The sequence below is a fragment of the Eurytemora carolleeae genome, unplaced genomic scaffold (genome assembly GCF_000591075.1).
Source record: "Eurytemora carolleeae unplaced genomic scaffold, Eaff_2.0 scaffold1265, whole genome shotgun sequence".
NCBI classification, from domain to species: Eukaryota; Metazoa; Arthropoda; class Copepoda; order Calanoida; family Temoridae; genus Eurytemora; species Eurytemora carolleeae.
This window is the reverse complement of record NW_019397150.1, coordinates 49,179-67,842: the sequence shown is the minus strand read 5'-3', so window position 1 is coordinate 67,842 and position 18,664 is coordinate 49,179. Positions and strand designations below refer to the sequence as shown.

At 33.0% G+C, this 18,664-nt stretch overlaps 1 protein-coding gene across 2 annotated transcripts; it reads left to right on the top strand.

Moving 5' to 3' along the window:
* Nucleotides 1-1,541: 1,541 nt before the first annotated feature.
* On the top strand, nucleotides 1,542-18,415 carry LOC111712348 (negative elongation factor B). 2 transcript variants are annotated; one of them, XR_002767429.1, is made up of 24 exons: nucleotides 1,542-1,707; nucleotides 2,253-2,341; nucleotides 2,972-3,026; nucleotides 3,109-3,198; nucleotides 3,980-4,035; nucleotides 4,908-4,962; nucleotides 5,638-5,715; nucleotides 6,499-6,538; nucleotides 7,194-7,297; nucleotides 8,216-8,298; nucleotides 9,456-9,524; nucleotides 9,577-9,652; nucleotides 10,606-10,692; nucleotides 11,072-11,124; nucleotides 11,597-11,723; nucleotides 12,308-12,406; nucleotides 13,019-13,077; nucleotides 13,994-14,064; nucleotides 14,299-14,345; nucleotides 14,903-14,997; nucleotides 15,471-15,528; nucleotides 15,944-15,999; nucleotides 16,054-16,260; nucleotides 18,007-18,415. XR_002767429.1 is itself a non-coding variant. In XM_023486929.1 (23 exons), the coding sequence occupies exons 1-23, from the start codon at nucleotides 1,543-1,545 to the stop codon at nucleotides 16,112-16,114; spliced, it is 1,773 nt and encodes a 590-aa protein (XP_023342697.1). In that variant the 5' UTR covers nucleotide 1,542; the 3' UTR covers nucleotides 16,115-16,515. The 2 variants fall into 2 exon arrangements, 1 of the variants encoding a protein (XP_023342697.1); XM_023486929.1 differs by lacking the exon at nucleotides 18,007-18,415 and having other exon boundaries at nucleotides 16,054-16,515.
* The last annotated feature ends 249 nt before the right edge of the window (nucleotides 18,416-18,664 follow it).

The window sequence follows — 18,664 nt, the reverse complement described above, 5'->3', positions numbered from 1 at the left end:
CAAGTAATTTTAAAAGTTAGAGTCGTCTTCTACTTTCAAAAATAATCAATCAATAACCTTCTAGCATTATACAGAGGATTGGAAACGGATCGCGGCACAGCGCATTCAAAATAAACATTTTTAATTCCAGTCCAGACTTCAGTAAGCTTTAATATCTACAGGATTTAAAATGTATCAGTTTATAATATTGACAATTTTATAACTGCTACTAAACTCTTCGTCTCATTCATCCGACTAAGACACTATTATGACATAAACTATATACGAAAATCATAAAGGAATCAATTCAAATTCTATCTTTATTTTTCTAAAAAATTTTACTAATACTTTGTTTTATTTTAACGCCGGTTTTTATATCTCAAAATATTGCATTAACGGACAGAAAGATTAGTAGGAAAGTTCTGTGACATTTCAATATTATTTAAATTGACTGAGTTCTGATAATTGATCGCAGTAACCGTAATACAGGTTAATCCAAGTATACACATACAGGGAAGTTTTTCGTTTGTAATTGGGATTTCGCCCGGAATGATGTATTTACAGTGTAAGTGGGAGTTGGAACGAATCGAGGCAATTTCCTAAAAACGTTTTCTGTACCCGCCCCCCACTTCCTATTAATTGTGTACATGTATCTCATATTTAACACATGGATAAAGTTGGTCATGTGGCCGCAGCGCCCGCACTCCTAGCCTGTCCTAGTCGCAGCGCTCGGCCCCTAGCCTGTCGTAGCCGCCGCGCTCGCCCCCCTAGCCTGTCGTGGCCGCAGCGCCCGCACTCCTAGCCTGTCCTAGTCGCAGCGCTCGGCCCAGTCTTAACATAACTAACCCTAAATATATACTAATAATTTCGTTGATAATAGTTGAAATTGAAGATCTGGCCGCAGCACTCGGCCCAGGAATTGACCTATTATGACCCTGAATTAATACAAAATAAATATTTTTTGTTGTTGATAATAGTTTGATTATAGGTCATGTTTAAAATTGAAAGGAGGGGGGGGGGGGTCCAAATATAGTATACTAGGTTGACCCCGAATCGACTCATGCCCTTAGTTGATCTTAATGGGATTCCTACGATGTGATTTCGTTTAACCCTTCAATTCCAGCATTCCTAAGTTTGTGAATAAGGATTAAAACGAGGACTAACGGAAGTTTTAGTAATTTCCGAGATAACGATTTTTTGACCCCCGCCCCCTCCCCTTTTAGTTAGATAAATGGCGCCCGGCCTGTCCTGGCGGCGGCGCTCGGTCCCGGATCCTTAGCCTTTCTTAACCTTACCTAAACCTGAAATATTGAATAAAAAGATATTAACAATTATATTGCAATTACTTGAAATTCATTTACAAAATTTGTAAGAGGGGGGCCGTCCCGCGGAGTAGGGGGGTCCTAGACTTCCTAAAGTTAAATACTATTTAATTAGTTATAAATCGTTGTACCATGTAAAAATAGAGAGAGGGTAACGTTTTAAAAAAAGTCTAATTTTTAATATTTTAACAATTTACTAAAAAATTAAAGAAAAATAAATATTTAACTTTTTTCAGATTACATGTTTCCTAGTAACGCAGGCGGGGCAACGGCACTTCCGGCCGTAGCCCCTGTGGCGCTGGCGGCGCCTACCGCCGGCTCCGGAGGGTTTGGTTTAGAGGAGATTGGTATTCCTGGACGGGATTATCTCAGGGAAGCGCTTACTTCATGCCAAGATCCTCTCAAGGTGTGATTTTATCATCTTATGTAGATTGTACTGACTGAAGAATTGTACAGTGTACGGTGTACAGGGGTGCATATTTTCCCGAAAAAAAAAAATCTTTCTCTCCCCCCCCCTTATTGAAATTATTTTTCCCCAGAAGTTTTAAATGATTGCAAACTAAATTTTATGGTTTTATTTGCTTAAGTGGGGAAAATAAATGATTCCAAGTCCAGCAAATTAATGAATTTTTTTGGGTGAAAAGTATCAAAAAGATTGAATTTTCCCCCCAAGTCATCAAAAATCAGTTGAAAATCAAGATAATTCTCGAAACTTCCAGGAGGTTTGGGCCCGATTTACAATAATACCCATTTAAAATGCAAATTAAAAAATCTAATGCATAAATCCATAATTCACATTTTTGAGAAACTACAATTTGAGAAAATTAAGTTTTAAATAGAAAAAATACAAGGATATCGGTCCCATAAAATGAAAATGGCCCATTTAAATTTGTACAAGAGTTGTAAAATATTTTTCAAATTTATTTATACCAAAACTTTTTATATCTACAGGCAATTGAGGATTTCCAGATAGAGAACGGTGTTCTGCTTCCCTCACTCCGTCCTATGCTTCCTCTTCTAGACCTACACGGCATTAAAAGGTTATAAAGAGTCGGTGTTCTGGGGGTGGGAGGGATGCTCTACTTGCCCCCCTAGTTCCTGGCTTTTATTGCGTTTCTAATTCATAATTTATAACATTCACTTAGTTAGTCATGTTCGTTTCCATCAAATCATGATTAATGCCCCTATGGCCATATAGCTTTAAAGAAAGGGCACTGATTTTTATTGATCTGGGTTGAAATACAGTTGGTAAGTAATTTTTCCATACCATTTAACTCAATTTGTTTTCCCTTACTCAGCGAATTAGGACCACAATTTTTGTTTTGCGCTTTGATCAAACATACCCAGCTCCTGAAAACACGATTTTCAAGATGGTAAAGGGGCTTCGACGAAGAAACAAAATTAAAGAAAATATATATCCCTGACTTTTTCGTAATGTAAGCTAAATTATTCTACAATTTTTACGTTTTTGTGTGTGGGTGCTGTAGGAGGGATGGTGGGCTTCTTTTTGATCTTTATGGTTCTATATGTTATCGATGTAATGTTTACACTTCTTTCCTTTTTGTACTTTTTCATTTGAGGTTTTTTCTTTTCCGTCATTTGACCCAAATTCGAATACTACAACCAATGATTTTTAAATTGCCAGAAGTTTATCTCAAACCTTTTTTCAGATTAGATTTCCACAACTCGGTGCTCGAAGACCTAAGGGATAAATTGATTGCTCAGGTTTATTTTTTAAAAACGTATTTTTTACAAAACCGCAATTTTACGTAATCAGATATTCTAAAAATCTTTTTAAACTGTTTAGATAAGTGAGCTTGGTGATACAGAAGGAAAGGAGAAAGATAAAAAACTCAGAGATTTGCTTTCTAAAAGCTTTCCTGTTATTCAGATAAAGGTGATGATTAGAGGGTGGGGGGTGGTCTGTTTAATTAGACATGCGTCACATCAGTCCTGTTTGAAACCACAAAAAAAACAAAGTGTTCTAAGAGTGCAACAATTTAAAGAATAAATGGACGGCAAAGTTATCTTAATGTCGATTATTAAAGGGACTGTAAACGTGACCCTCCAAGTAAAGATGATAATGCCCGATTCTCAACTGTGCCATTGAAAGCTTTGTCTGATCAAGTATCAATTAGATATCAATGTTAATAATTTATTTTCTCTACTAAAAAGACTTGAGCACTTCTACTGCAAGAAAACTTATAGGAATTATCAGTTTTAAAGTCTCTTTAAACTAGAATAGCGACAAGAGATGGTCTTTATCAGAAAATTGTTCTCTTTCAAGGGTATCGTTGTGAATTTGGCATTGCCATCTTTGCGTCAATTGAAATTACGCTTACAGTCCCTTTAAAGAAAGATAAATGTTGTAATGCGAAGAAAAATAAATCAAATTTTCTAAAATCCTCAATGTTCAGGATTCATTAAATTAATTATGGATCCGGATCTTTCAATTTAAAAATTGTCATTTTTTCGCTTATTTTTATCAAAAAACCATTCAGCACGAAGTTTATTTTGATCTAATCTCTCATTCGTTGTCACTTGAAATGTGTGGTTTAAGAGAATCATATTTTTTTTGGTGGATATTTTGCCACTTGGATCCGGATTTAGGGAGCTAAAATGTTGCGGATCCGGATTTGGATCCTAATCACTGAAATTTATGAAACTTTTGTTGTTAGGAGGTGAGACCGGTAGTAATGAGTATTCTAAAGAACATGTCCTATATTGAGGATAGGTAATAAAAAAAATACTTAAATAGGGGATTACTTTCTTGAAGAACATTATTTTGTGAATCACGAAAACAGTTAAAGTTTGTATTAGTAATATTTGCTTATTAAGGTATCCAGGGCTTAATTATGGGATATTGAGATTTAAGGTACCTGAGGTTTGATTATGTATTATTAAGGTACCTGAGGCTTAATTATTTATTTATACGGTATCTGAGGTTTGATTATGTATTATTAAAGTACCTGAGGTTTAATTATGTATTATTAAGGTACCTTAGGTTTGAATATATATTATTAAGGTACTTGAGGTTTAATTATGTATTTATACGGTATCTGAGGTTTGATTATGTATAATTAAGGTACTTGAGGTTTCATTATGTATTATTAAGGTACCTGAGGTTTGATTATGTATTATTAAGGTACTTGAGGTCTAATTATGTATTTATACGGTATCTGAGGTTTGATTATGTATAATTAAGGTACTTGAGGTTTAATTATGTATTATTAAGGTACCTGAGGTTTGATTATGTATTATTAAGGTACCTGAGGTTTGATTATGTATTATTAAGGTACCTGAGGTTTAATAATGTGTTATTAAGGTACCTGAGGTTTAATTATGTATTGTATTATTAAGGTACCTGAAGTTGAATTATGTATTTTAAGGTATCTGAGGTTTAATTATGTATTATTAAGGTACCTGAGGTTTAATTATGTATAATTTAAGTACCTGAGGTTTAATTATGTGTTATTAAGGTACCTGAGGTTTAATTATGTATTATTAAGGTACCTGAGGTTTAATTATGTATTATTAAAGTACCTGAAGTTTAGTTATGTATGGGGGAGCTTTCAGATCTTTTTCCTGATATTCCTGATTATTAAGGTACCTGAGGTTTCTAGTGAGGGATAAGGAACTGTATGCGGACTGTGACATTGAGGTGAGGATTTTACATTTTCGATTTTTTCATTGTTTTTGATTTTTACCAATTAAGGGGAGTGAAAACGTAATTTCAAATTTGCCCTCCAGTTAAAGAATGGCATGTTCATTGTTTATATATATATATATATATATATGTCAGCTATAGCTGATCAAAAGGCTGGACCGAATGGGCTGACATTTTTAGAAGGAACCCATGGGTGCCTGGGAAGTAACATAGGCTAGAAAAGTTCGACTTGCTTTTATATCCACGGGCAACGTCAGGCATTTCAGCTAATTATTCATATTTCGATTTACACCAGTACTCCTAAACCTTTGTCCGTTAGAAAAGCTAATGAAATGCCCTTCTTTAAGCTAAAAATAGATTTTTTAAAAAACATTATCTCTCATATTGTTAGTTAGATAGTGGGTTAAAGTGTACCGTTGCGAACTGAACATGTGTTTTCCATAACGGAGTATCACTTCAAAATACGTCAATAGTCCCTTTACTAATTTTAACTGATGGATTCCGTTGAATAATAATTTAATTTGCTCATTTTAAACATTTCAGACTCAGACAGAAAATCAATTTCTCTATTTCATCGTTTTTTTACTGCCAAATTTTAAATTTAACCACTCGAGTTAAATTGATTTCATTGGTTGATTGATTGATTGATTGACGTACATAAATTTTTAGATAAAACGTCATCTTTGGCGGGATAATCAGTCTTTGTTTGGTGACGAAGTGTCACCGTTGCTTTCACAATACATCAAGGAATCAATGCTTCAGTATTCTCTTTATTTATCTTTCTCTTGTATAATAATTTGTTCTTTATTTATCCTTCTCCTGTTCAATATTCTCTTTATTTATCCTTCTCCTGTTCAATATTCTCTTTATTTATCTTTTACTTATTTAATATTCTCTTTATTTATCTTTCTGTTGATAATATTCTCTTTATTGATCCTTCTCTTGTTTAATATCATTATTTATTTTTCACTTGTTAAATATTCTCTTTATTCATCTTTACACTTATTTAATATTCTTATCATTTATCTTGCACTTATTTAATATTCTCATTATTTATATTTCTCTTTTGCGATATTTTCTTTTTTATCTTTCTCTTGTTTAATATTCTCTTTATTTATCTTTATATTGTTTAATATTCTCTTTATTTATCTTTCACTTATTTAATATTCTCTTGATTTATCTTTCATTTATTTAATATTCTCTTTATTTATATTTCTCTTATTTAATATTCTCTTTATTTATCTTTCACTTATTTAATATTCATATCATTTATCTTTCTCTTGTTTAATATTCTCTTTATTTATTTTGCTCTTGTTATTCATCTTTGTTAATATTATTATTTATCTTTTATAGGGGTATATTGTTATTATTAAATTTTTCCTATGTTGCCTTTTTCTTGTCAATTTTCCTGACAATGCCAGCCAAAAAATTGATCTCATTAGTCATTATGGAGAAGTAAATATTTGTTGATTATTTGAATCACATTATAATTTTAATATGAAAATACTGATGCTATAACTCTAAATATAGGATAAGGAAAATGTGCTATTTACCCATGAGACAGGATCTGGTGAGTGTTAAAGATCAAGTTTTTGCAGACGGTTTGGAGTTGGGAAGGAGGGGTTAAACGTAAAGCAAAAAAAAGGGATGGGGGGGGGGCTTAGGCAAAAAAGAAATCTTTTGTTTTCCAATTTTTCTCGTACGCAAAGATAATATTCTCATTTATCTTCAATCTTCATGTTCAATTGTTCATAAGTTTTTTTCTATGATTGAAATGTTTATGTCCCCCCCCCCTAGCTATGGATATTCCTCCTTCCCCTTTAATCCCAAAATTGTGTAATGTGGTAATTCTGGCTGATAAATACTAACCCAATCTCCAGAGATATGTTAAAGTTTGAATATGTTTACATATATTCCATTTGCTAAAGGGACTGTACGCGTAATTTGAAGTGACCCTGCAATCAAAGATGACAATGTCTGATTTACAAGGAAAAAAATTGGATAGTATACTGTAAGTGTTTACATTCTTTTGTGGGTTCTCTGAAAAAGTAATTTGCGCGTTTTTGCTTAAAGGAAATAATGAAGACATTATCAGAATTTAAGTCAGAAAACGATGTCATCTTTCATATTTTGATTATAATAAAGTTTTAAAGTACCGTTGTAAATCTGACATTGCTTTTTTTGCATGTAGGATCACTTGAAGTTACGCTAACACTCTCTTTAAGGTTTCTTCAGTGGTTCTCCTAAGAGCCGGCGACAGTCAGAAGTAATCCAGAAATTGGCTGAGATGATTGGAAACCATGTGAAACTCTACGATATGACACTTCAGGTTAATTCATTAGCTAGTTATTATTCATTAAAGGGTTCCGGGATCTTTTAGCTACTCTCTAGACGATAATTATATTATTATTTTAAATTAATGGTAAGGGTCGCCCAGGTTGAAGAGAAAAATTACTATTTTGCTTCTTTTCATATCATAGATAGGACATATCATAGACAATTCATTGAATAGACCATTCATATCATTGATTGAACATTTCATAGACAGTACATTGTACAGACAGAACATTTCATGACAAGACATTTAATGACAGAACATTTCATAGACAGAACATTTCATTGACAGTTTATTGAATAGACCGTTCATATCATTGATTGGACATATCATAGAGAGGACATTTCATAGACCGTTTATATAAATGATTGGACATTTCATAGACAGTTAATTGAATAGACCGTTCATATCATTGATTTAACATTTCATGACAGGACATTTCATAGACAGGACATTTCATGGACAGGACATTTCATAGACAGTACATTTCATAGACAGGACATTTCATAGACGGGACATTTCATAGACAGAACATTTCATAGACAGGACATTTCTTAGACAGGACATTCATAGAAAAGACATTTCATAGAAAAGACATTTCATATACTAGACAATTTACAGATGGGACAACTCATAGGTAGGACAATTCATAGATAGGACATTTCACAAACTAGGCATTCCACAGATTAGACAATTCCTAGAAAGGACATTTCATAAACAATATCTATGAAAGGTTCTTTCTAAACTGTCTAGGAAATCGCGTATTTAGACAATTTTCTATCTAAAAATGTCATTTCCACTCTTTTGTTGGATTGTCCATGTATCAAATGTACCCAAACTCAATTTTCAATTTTCTAAGAAAAAAATCAAGTTTGCTTAATTTTTTTAATGCTTACTTATTTCTTATTTTAGTTTTTGCGTACACTGTTCCTGAGAACTAAAAACGTACACTATTGTACGCTTAGATCGGAACTTCTGATGGCTCTTCATGACAGGTAGATTCTTCTATAGATCGATCAATTTATGGATTAATTGATGGATCGATGGGTGAATTGGTAGATGGATTATTGTATGGATTTGTTATTTGATTAAGTGATTGACTGATTTTTTAATTGATAATGATAATTTTTTTGAGTATTTGATATTGATCGATAGATTTGGTCATGTTACATATTTAGCACTTCTTAAATAAATCTTTTGTCGTTATTAAAACTGTACAAAGTACATGATGTACGATATAGTCTTTAACATAAACTCTCCATTATAATTCCTTCTTTACAATTATGAATGAATTAAATCAATTTTTAAAGAGCTTAAGAATATTACCTATTAAAAAAAAATCAATTTGACACTAATTTTTACAGATTCAAAGTTATCACACTCTGTATCGAAATTTTAGCTGTTGATAAAGAACTTTTGGGTAGCAAGTATTATTATTATTATTAAAAGACAACCCGTCGGTCAATGAAGTTGGGGCCTGCGCTCCTGTCCACCGAGCGTATCCATGGACAATGCCCCACATTGTCCTGGAAGGAGACTTGTTGGTAGACAAACTTATTTTATACTTTTCTTTCTGCTTCTTAAAGGTTTGAATCCTGAAATACAACTAGAAAACTTCCATTATTTCACTCCTGAGTGCATGACAAATAAAAATGACTGAGGTACAGCGTTTGAACGTAGTACCAATAATTCTGCATGACTATATATATAAAGATAAATTTATATATTTTACTTAATATTTTTCTAGATAACAATTACAGGTATTGCACAATTTTTTTTAAATTTAGCCAGGACCTCTAAGCATTGTTAGTTGTTTTGAATGAGAGTTCTTTTGCAGCGATAAATACATGCTAAATTAAAATAAAACAAAATAAAACAAAAACAATTTAGAATTAAAGGAAAGCACATAGAGGTTGAGGAGAAGGAATGGGAGTAGACAGAGGAAAATGAAGAATAGAGAGGAAAGTAGAAAAAGGAACGATAGGGTGTGGGGTGGAGGACAACCTAGCACACAGTTCTTAATTTTTTATGTTTTAATAACACGGGACAAGGGATAGAATCAACTATCTTGTTCTAACGTCTAAATTGGAGTATACTATAGAGTCGATCCTCTCTAATTTTTTCTTTTTAAATTGTGTTTATCTATGTTTAGAGAAGTTCAGGATGTTATCTCTGTTGATCCTTGTCACAAGTTTACCTGGTGTTTAGATGCTTGTATCAGGTTAAATTTTGATTGTAGATTTTTTTCAATTTTTATCACGTGGTTTTTCAAGGGAGAGAAATGTTGATGTGAAGAGGTCTAGAGAACTTCAGGGGTTCCTAGATGCTATCAGGAGGGGACAGGAACAGGTAGCACTTGTCTAGTCAGGAGGAGGGAGGGAAGGCACACCACAACTTTTTTTCGTCCGACCACAAATGACGTCACAATTCACCATTATTTCGTCCGACCACACCTTTTCTGCGTCTGGCATTATTTACGTGATTTTTTTTAAGTATTCGAATTTTGAGCCACGTCATTTTGTGTACATGATGATATATTATATTCTGTTTTTTTTTACAAAGGAACATCTTATTAAGAAACGGTAGGCATAAAACCGTTCACGGCATTTTTTATTGCATAATGCCTCAAGCAAATCAAAACCAATTAGTTGTATATTCTAAAAATCCCAGCGACTTATCACCTAAAAGTTGCAGTTTAGAAATAAAATAAGAAAACAATAGAAATATGTGTGGTCAGGACGAAAAATAGGTTAAATATCGTCATTTTTTCAAACAAAATGCATTTAAACAATATCAAATAATCTTGAATAACATGAAAAATAATGGTGAATTGTAACGTCATTTGTGGTCCGAACGAAAAAATTGTGTGATGTACCTTCCCCCGATCGACAGGATTAGATTAAGTTTGAGCAATGCTTCTTATTCTTTGGATCCATGATGCGGACCCGGATCCTGGATCCAATCCATGTAAAAAAATGGATTCAGATCCAGCTCATGTACATTATTATTAAGTTTTGTTAGCTAATTTCTTTTTCACAAAAAAAAACAATTTTCTCTTTTTTTCGTCAATCCTATGGGGAAACTTTCCATTTAATGATTAACAATCTCTCAAGAGTCGACGCTTTAAATGTGTGCTTTGAGAATGTTAAGTATTTTCCCGGTTTTTGTTGTTGAATTTTTGCCGACTCGACTCTTTTTTTTAGCTCGAAAAAAATGTTCACACGTTTATGAAATTCCACTGGCAACGCCAGACACTTGAGCTAGTATATTATAAGATTAATGTAGATAACAATTGTATCTAGGTTTTGGGAGACCTGAGTATGACATTGTGTGATCCTTTTGCGATCAATTTCCTCTCCCAGTCCGCCATGAAGCTTGTTAACTTCCAGGTAAACTNTCTTATATAATGTTATACATGTTTATACATTATTATATAATTATTATTGGAAAACAGAACTACTGAACCCCCTCCTCATATAAATTATTTTTACCTGGCCTGCCAGCTGAATAATTGGCGTAAATTTAGTTTTGTATTTAGCTGGTGATTTTTTAGGTTATACTTCATTGGTTATCTAATTGTTAGTTTTACTGATTTACTTAATATAGCTTTACTAATTGATCGGTAGATTTATTGATTGATCTATTGCTTGATATATTGCCTGCCTGATAGTCTTTATTGATCGATTAATTAATTAATTAATTAAATAATTAATGCATTTATTAATGAATTGATTGATTTATTGATTAATCGATTGATTGATTTTGAAGGTTGAGAAGGAGGCCCTTCCTAGAGATCAACCCGTTCTTCATCTTCTTCTCAGGTGTGTTAATAAAGAAATAAAAAAAGAACTTAAATACCCTGACTTTTTTCAAAAGTACTACACCATTAGCTTTGCAATTTTTTGAAAATTTTTAGGTACAATTTTACACCTTACACACGGCGGACCTACATCCAGGGTTCATTAATAAAACATTTCCTTGGCGTTTTTCAAACAGTCAACCCCAGGCACGATTTTACACTATACAGTGTGCACTTTTTGATTGGAGGTCGTCTTTGTTAGTTAACAGGCACAGCAATCATTTTATTTATTTATTTTTTTATTTATTTATTTATTTATTTATTTATTTATTGATTTATTTAATAAATTATTTAAACCTGTTTTTATATACAATAAATGTGTATATTTGAAAAATAGTTCCACTCAGATCAGATCGGCATACAAATAGTACCAAATGTGTGACTTACTTGACTTTAACTTCACGAACAGTCCCTTTAAATAATATTTTTGTTAGAATGTTGGCACTGGGATTATCTGCCTGGGATATGATTGAGACTCAGGATTTCAGGGAACCAAAGATAGAACTCCCGCTTCTTGTCCAGTTTCTCCCGGCCATGATGTCTCTAATCGTCGACGATCAGGTAAAGTACTCAGTGTTAAGCATTTGAAAAAAATATAAATGAATATCCATAATTAGCTGAAGTGCCCTGCGTTGCCCGTGGAATAAAAAAAATCTAATTTTTTAAAGCCTATCTTACCCCCAGGCTACCCATGGATTCCCTCCAAAAATTAGGGAAGAGCTTTATTATATATATTTGTTTTCAGGTTTGTAACAGGTTGTAGGCGTAATTTGAAGTAACAATAGAATGTCATGTTCGATTCACAATAATATTTAAGCTATATTAATATTTACTACTAGAAATTACAGAAAATGAATAATTACTTTGAATTTTAAAAACCACGGATGACATAGAAGTTTTCAAGAAATACACGGAACTTCAGCTGGGTTGAGTTTACACAAGTTTTGAACACCATTTCAGAAATCTACATACTGCGTTCTCCGCCCTCGACGTTCAGTCAAAGATTTAAAGGGTACCGTTGCACATCGGACATTCCCCTCATTGCAGGGAGGGTCTCTTAACATTACTTTTACAGTCACTTTCAGTCTTAAAATATCGGTGTACCAATTCATTTTTACAATTTATTAATTATTTCTTTAATAAAGGTTCGAGCATTGAACTACAAGTTTCCAGTGGAGGAGAGAGATACTGCCAGTATTATTATAGATCATTCAGGACCCCCGCCAGATATGTACGATGTACAGGTAAACCATAGAGTACTGATATGTATTGTGTACAGGTTAATCATAGAGTACAATTATGTACGATGTACAGGTAAACCATGGAATACTGATATGTATTATGTACAGGTAAACCATGGAATACTGATATGTATTATGTACAGGTTAACCATAGAGACAGATGTGTACGATGTACAGGTTAACCATAGAGTACAGATATGAACGATGACACAACCATATATCATAAAATATATCTATGTGTCTCAGTGTCCTATAAAGGTTTAATATATGAATATGTCTATGTGTCACAGTGTTCTATAAAGGTTTAATATATGAATATGTCTATGTGTCTCAGTGTCCTATAAAGGTTTAATATATGAATATGTCTACGTGTCTCAGTGTCCTATAAAGGTTTAATATATGAATATGTCTATGTGTCCCAGTGTTCTTTAAAGGTTTAATATATCAATATGTCTATGTGTTCAAGTGTCCTATAAAGGTTAATGGTTTTTCGGTTTAATAAATAATATAATATATCTAGGTGTCCCAGTGTCCTATAAAGGTTTAATATATGAAAATATCGAGATGCCCAAGTGTTCTATAAAGATTTAATTTATGAACATATGTACTATATAGGTGTCCCAGTGTCCTATTGCTACAACTATGGCAATGCAGTACACTCTTCAGACAACAAGGTACAAACTACAAACCAATAATTCTTAAGCATGACATACTTTGGTAAGCTTTAATGTCGCTAAATTCCATCCTGCTTCTTTTTTCTTTCAAAATTTTCCGGAAACATTTTACCGAATCCTTTAGTCATGCATCTATTCCATTTTGATGTGGATCTGGATCTGGATCCTGTAAGAAAATGGATCTGGAACTAAATCCTGCAAGAAAATGGATCTGGATCTGGATCCTGTAAGAAAATGGATCCCGATCTGGATCCTGTAAGAAAATGGATCCGGATCTGGATCCTGTAAGAAAATGGATCCCGATCTGGATCCTGTAAGAAAATGGATCTGGATCTGGATCCTGTAAGAAAATGGATCCATATCTGGGTCCTGCAAGAAAATGGATCTGGATCCTGTAAGAAAATGGATCCAGATCTGGATCCTGTAAGAAAGTGGATCTGGATCTGGGTTCTGTGAGAAAATTGATCCGGATATGGATCCAGTAAGAAATTGGATCCCGATCTGGATCCTGTAAGAAAATGGATCCTGATCTGGATCCTGTAAGAAAATGGATCCGGATCCTGTAAGAAAAAGGATCCCGATCTGGATCCTGTAAGAAAATGGATCCAGATCTGGATCCTGTTAGAAAATGGATCCGGATCTGGATCTTGTAAGAAAATGGATCTGGATCTGGATCCTGTAAGAAAATTAATCCAGATCTGGATCCTGTAAGAAAATGAATCCGTATCTGGATCCTGTAAGAAAATGGATCCGGATCTGGTAAGCTCGTTTCGGGAATTTTAGCATATTCCCAGAATTCGATACCTAGATCCACAGGTATTATTCAGCTATTACCTTTATGTTAATTCCTTTTAAAGTATTGTTAATTCCTTTTATTAAATAGTGAACTATTCTGCTTAAAGCTAATAATGTTCAGAAATAAGGACAAGATTGGAGTAATGCGTGTTCTTGGTATACTGGCACAAAACATTAGAGGTCATCCCTTTGANTAATAATAAAATTTTGAGGTTATTTTTTTCTGTATAAATTTTTAAAGGGAGGTGGGGGGGGGTCGATTATTTTGATTAAATCATGTCTATCGTAAAACATTGATGTCTCCTATTTAGTTAAATTAAATCAAGTTACCTAAACCATGAAATAAAATTGTACACATTATTAAGATAATTTAAAATTATTATTTTTTTTAAATATTGTTTTTATTGTTTTTATATTGGTTTGTTTAGGATGCCTTCCTGCACAGTTTAGTAACTTCCTTGATAGTTATGAAGGTATAATCTATATCTATATAAAGTTGTAATCTCTGTTTGTTTGAACGTCCGTCCGTCCGATCATAACTCACGAACACCTTGTCTGATTTGCCTCAATTTTTAATTGGAGAACTCGGGAAACCCACGGAAATATTCTGAACTTGGTTTTGAGATTCTAAGTTAATGGGGCCTATTTTTATAGGGAAAAATCGTAATTTACGACCAAGAGCGGGTAAACGGCGGGAGTAACTATACAATAAAATAATACAGTAAACTTCCAGATGTAATTTTGGACCACCGACGAGGATTAATTTAATAAAAATTGTTTTATCTGAATTTTGAAAACGATTAAAAAAACTAAGTTAAATATTTGATTTTTATTTATAAACTTGATTCGATTCTTACCCTTCGATTAAGATTATCAAAAAAAACTAATTTTTTGTGCAGTGAATATTTGAGATATAAATTAGAAGCTATCCTAATGAAATGCACATAAAGAATGTTTACATGTTGCTCTAATAAGGCAATTAATAAGAAGCGTTTTAAACAATTTTCTTGTAAAACGAACGATCTCTTAGGATGAGTTTGAAAATGAGGATTTCTGTACCTCAGTGTTTGATGAATTTTTCTTTACCTGTATTAATGTTGATAATGTTAACAGACATCTGCTGAGGTTAGTACTCTCAAAACATAGTTTTACAAAATGGTGGAATTAAAAAAGCTTCCTTTTTTGTGGGATCAGATTGTGATTGGTTTTTAATTTGATAAAATCGGAAACTTAAAATCCGTGATATTAAGTAATAATAAAGCTCTTCGCTCATAAATATGTTAGATATAGCTGACCAAACGGCTGAACCAAATTGGCTGAGGTAGCCCATGGATACCCTTGGGGTAACATAGACTAAAAAGATTAAATCGATTTTTTTCACAGATAACGCCGCTTACTCAGCTAGTTAAGTAGTAATGTCTTACAAATGTTATATTTCTTGATTTTAATTTTAATTTTTAATGAGTACGGCCATGATTTGTACAGAATGATGATTGATTTTTATTACAAGTGACGCTTGACGCACAACTAAAGGAATAAAGAAATTTAATTTTCGCTTAGGAAAATTACAACAAAATTAAATTAACTTTGTAATCTAGATTGTTATGGTGGATTCATCCGAAACTTCCTGCAGCAAGAACTGATACACTTTTAAAGGTTAAATTAGAAAATATGATTTTTTGCTTGGCGAAAAAGGCTCTAATTTGATTTTTTGTGGGTAAAAACTAAATAGATATATATATTATTAGATTTTTGATGACGTTTATTATTTACTTAATATGGTTTGACTGGTTGATTGACTGATTTAAACTGATCTGGACTGATTTTACTGATCTTGATTCATCTTGATTGATCTTTATTGATATTTATTGATCTTGATTAATCTTAATTGATCTTTTATATCTTTATTGATCTTTTTATCTTTATTGATCTTTTTTATCGTTATTGATCTTTTTTATCTTTATTGATCTTTTTAATCTTTTTTCATCTTGTTTATCTTTATTGATTCTGATTGATCTTAATTGATCGTAATTGATAGATTGATTGATTGATTAATTAATTAATTGATTAGGTGGCTGAACCTATCTCTGGAGTTGATACTGTTGTTAGTCTTTATGAAACTCTACGGTAAGAAAAACTATTTGAATTTTTAAAAAAAGATTATTTTATTTTGTCATTTAGGGACAAAATGTTATCTCGGCATTCTCACTCCCCCCAACAAGACAGTTTGACACCGTTCTAGCTCTTCACATGACATCACCAGCAACAAAAGCCACAAAAGCGTTTTGGAATTCCATCAGCAAGGCAATAGTAAAAAATTGTTACTGTCTGTATTCATGTAGTAAATGATGTACTCTTAAAACGTTGTCCCTAACTGTATCATTCCAGGTACAATCCATCCCCTACAATCCCTTGAACTATCAATGCCACTACTACAGGGCGCGATCTTGTTGGCATCAGTGTCAATTAATTGATCAATGTCTCAAACAGGACATGATTCACACAGCTACAATCTCATGAACTATCAACACCACTACCACTGGACGCAATCTCTTTAGCTACATGTCATCCGGACAATAGCAATCAATTAATCAGCTAATTAATCTGGAGATTAATAACATGAGGAGAACAAGCATTATTTAATCTCGAGATTAAGAAAAAGAGTGGATCAAGCATTAATCCCGATATCCACCATTCAAAAGTTCCCAGCTCAGGCATTTGATCTATTTCCAATTTTTTACTAAATAGAATATGTACGTTTCCAATTGGTTTCCAATTGTTACGCTCATGCCTTAAAGCGTATTTGATTGTTTATGCCTGGACCCTGATTATAGCTTCAGTAAAACATAAGCCAACTCTGGAAGCTGATTTAAACATACTTTGATCTCTTCTCTTAATAGATGACACTCTTGTAAGTATTAATAGGAAATCAGCATAAAAATTGTACTTTTTAATGTTATACATATTGTTGCTTATACAGTGAATCCCTTAATAACGAATACATCGAAAGACTTCATCAAATGTCGTATTCTTCACTTTCTGATAATGGAATGTTGCAGATATTTAGTTTTTTAATTAAATGATTTTATAAAACTCTTTAAAACTGTTCCCGCACATTCATGGCTATTATTTATTTTCGCAAATACTGAAATTTACGTAATATTGTTGACACAAATAAAAGAACAACAGGGATATTCGGTAACTTTATTGAATAATAGCATGAAATGAGAAATAAAAGCAAAGTTTAAAAATATTGGCCCTTAATTGGGAGTATCTAAACGGTTGAAAATGAAATAACATTGATTAATAGTGTTGAAAGGAATGGAACAGTTGGAGCTTCATGATGGTCAGCTCACAGGTGTCAGCATCTTGGCAGCAAAGGGTTCACATCTAGGCGACGGTCCTGGAGGGTTTGCAGTCTGTAACATGTGTAGGGAGGAACTTGAATTGCCTCTCAACCCCGGGACATGCGACTGCTTTGTGGATTTGGACATGATGGAGGCTTAGACATTAGCAGCATTTGTTGCTAGAGTAGACATCGGCGGCAGTATGAAGGAGTTAGTAGTTCCAGATCAGAGGTGTTCACATCTCGACATTCTAAAGCTAACTGACGCTGTTCCCCACAAGTAGAGGCGGTAAGGGGGGTGGGGAACATGAGGAGACACATTTGGAGCGGATATAGTATTATAGTATTGTGAATCTTCCGCGGTCAACTTCGCTACACAGTAGTAATCGTCTTCGTGTTTTCTTGAATTTGTTACAAATATACATATATGTATTATAAAACTCATAAAAAAATTGTCAAGACTACGTTTGATAAATTCTTCCGATGTATTCGTTATTAAGGGTTTCACTCTAATATCCTATTTGTTTTCAGTTAAACTAGTTGTTTTAGGCCTTACTTAAGTTATACTCAGAGTCTGGGCATTTACATTCAAATACGCATTAAGGGGTCCTCGTAACGATTGGAAAACACTTGAAAAGATACATATTCTATAAAGTAAAATATGGGATTAGATAAAATGCCTAATTTGAAAACACTGCCCCAAGGACAGAGTTGATCTGTTTCCATTTAAAACTTTTTAACTCCTATTGATCTAGCTAACAATGCATTTCTACCTGCGCACTGTGCAGCACACGTAAAACTTTCAAATCTTACAAACTATATATACATAAAACATGATGAAATAAATCACAACAATATTTTAATACACTCCCCCAGAAGAAGGTTTGATTTATTTCCTAATGGTCCTGGATGACATCTAGAGGGTCTCCTATTTTGATGTTTTTTTATGCAGTGTTGTTTTTCGTCCATCTTCTTATCCTGCTTCCGCATTGTTTTCACTTCTCGTATCTTATCTTGTACTTCATATTGTCTGTGTTTTAACTTCTCTTTTTCTAGTCTCTGCATTAGCAGTTCCTAAAATCTTTCTTCTTCTTTACTTTCCATTATTTGTGTTGAATGTCTCCCCCCTATCTTACTTCCTATCACTTAACATGTAAAACTTTCCAGAGATATTATAAATAAACTGAAAAACAATGACGATAAATGATAAATGGTTCTTCAAAACTATTTTGCCAGGCTATAAACCATACAAAATGTAAATGGGTTTAACATCTGCAAAAGAAAAAAAAATATTTTCAAGTTTTATACTTGGATATTACGCCAAACTCCCCTTGTCCTCGACGAGCATGTCCAGGCTTTTTGGGAACTTAAAAAAGTGCCCCCCCCCTTTGTTTTAATATTGTTGTCTTTGTAAATATTGTAAAATAAATGTTTTCTGAAAGTACA

Bases quoted from the DNA above. Each gene is read 5' to 3' on its own strand.
- LOC111712348 (XM_023486929.1), top strand. From the start codon at position 1,543: ATGTTTCCTAGTAACGCAGGCGGGGCAACGGCACTTCCGGCCGTAGCC. The intron at 3,027-3,108 runs GTTTATTTTTTA...TAAACTGTTTAG, and splicing joins GGGATAAATTGATTGCTCAG to ATAAGTGAGCTTGGTGATAC. The intron at 5,716-6,498 runs GAATCAATGCTT...CTCTAAATATAG, and splicing joins TGCTTTCACAATACATCAAG to GATAAGGAAAATGTGCTATT.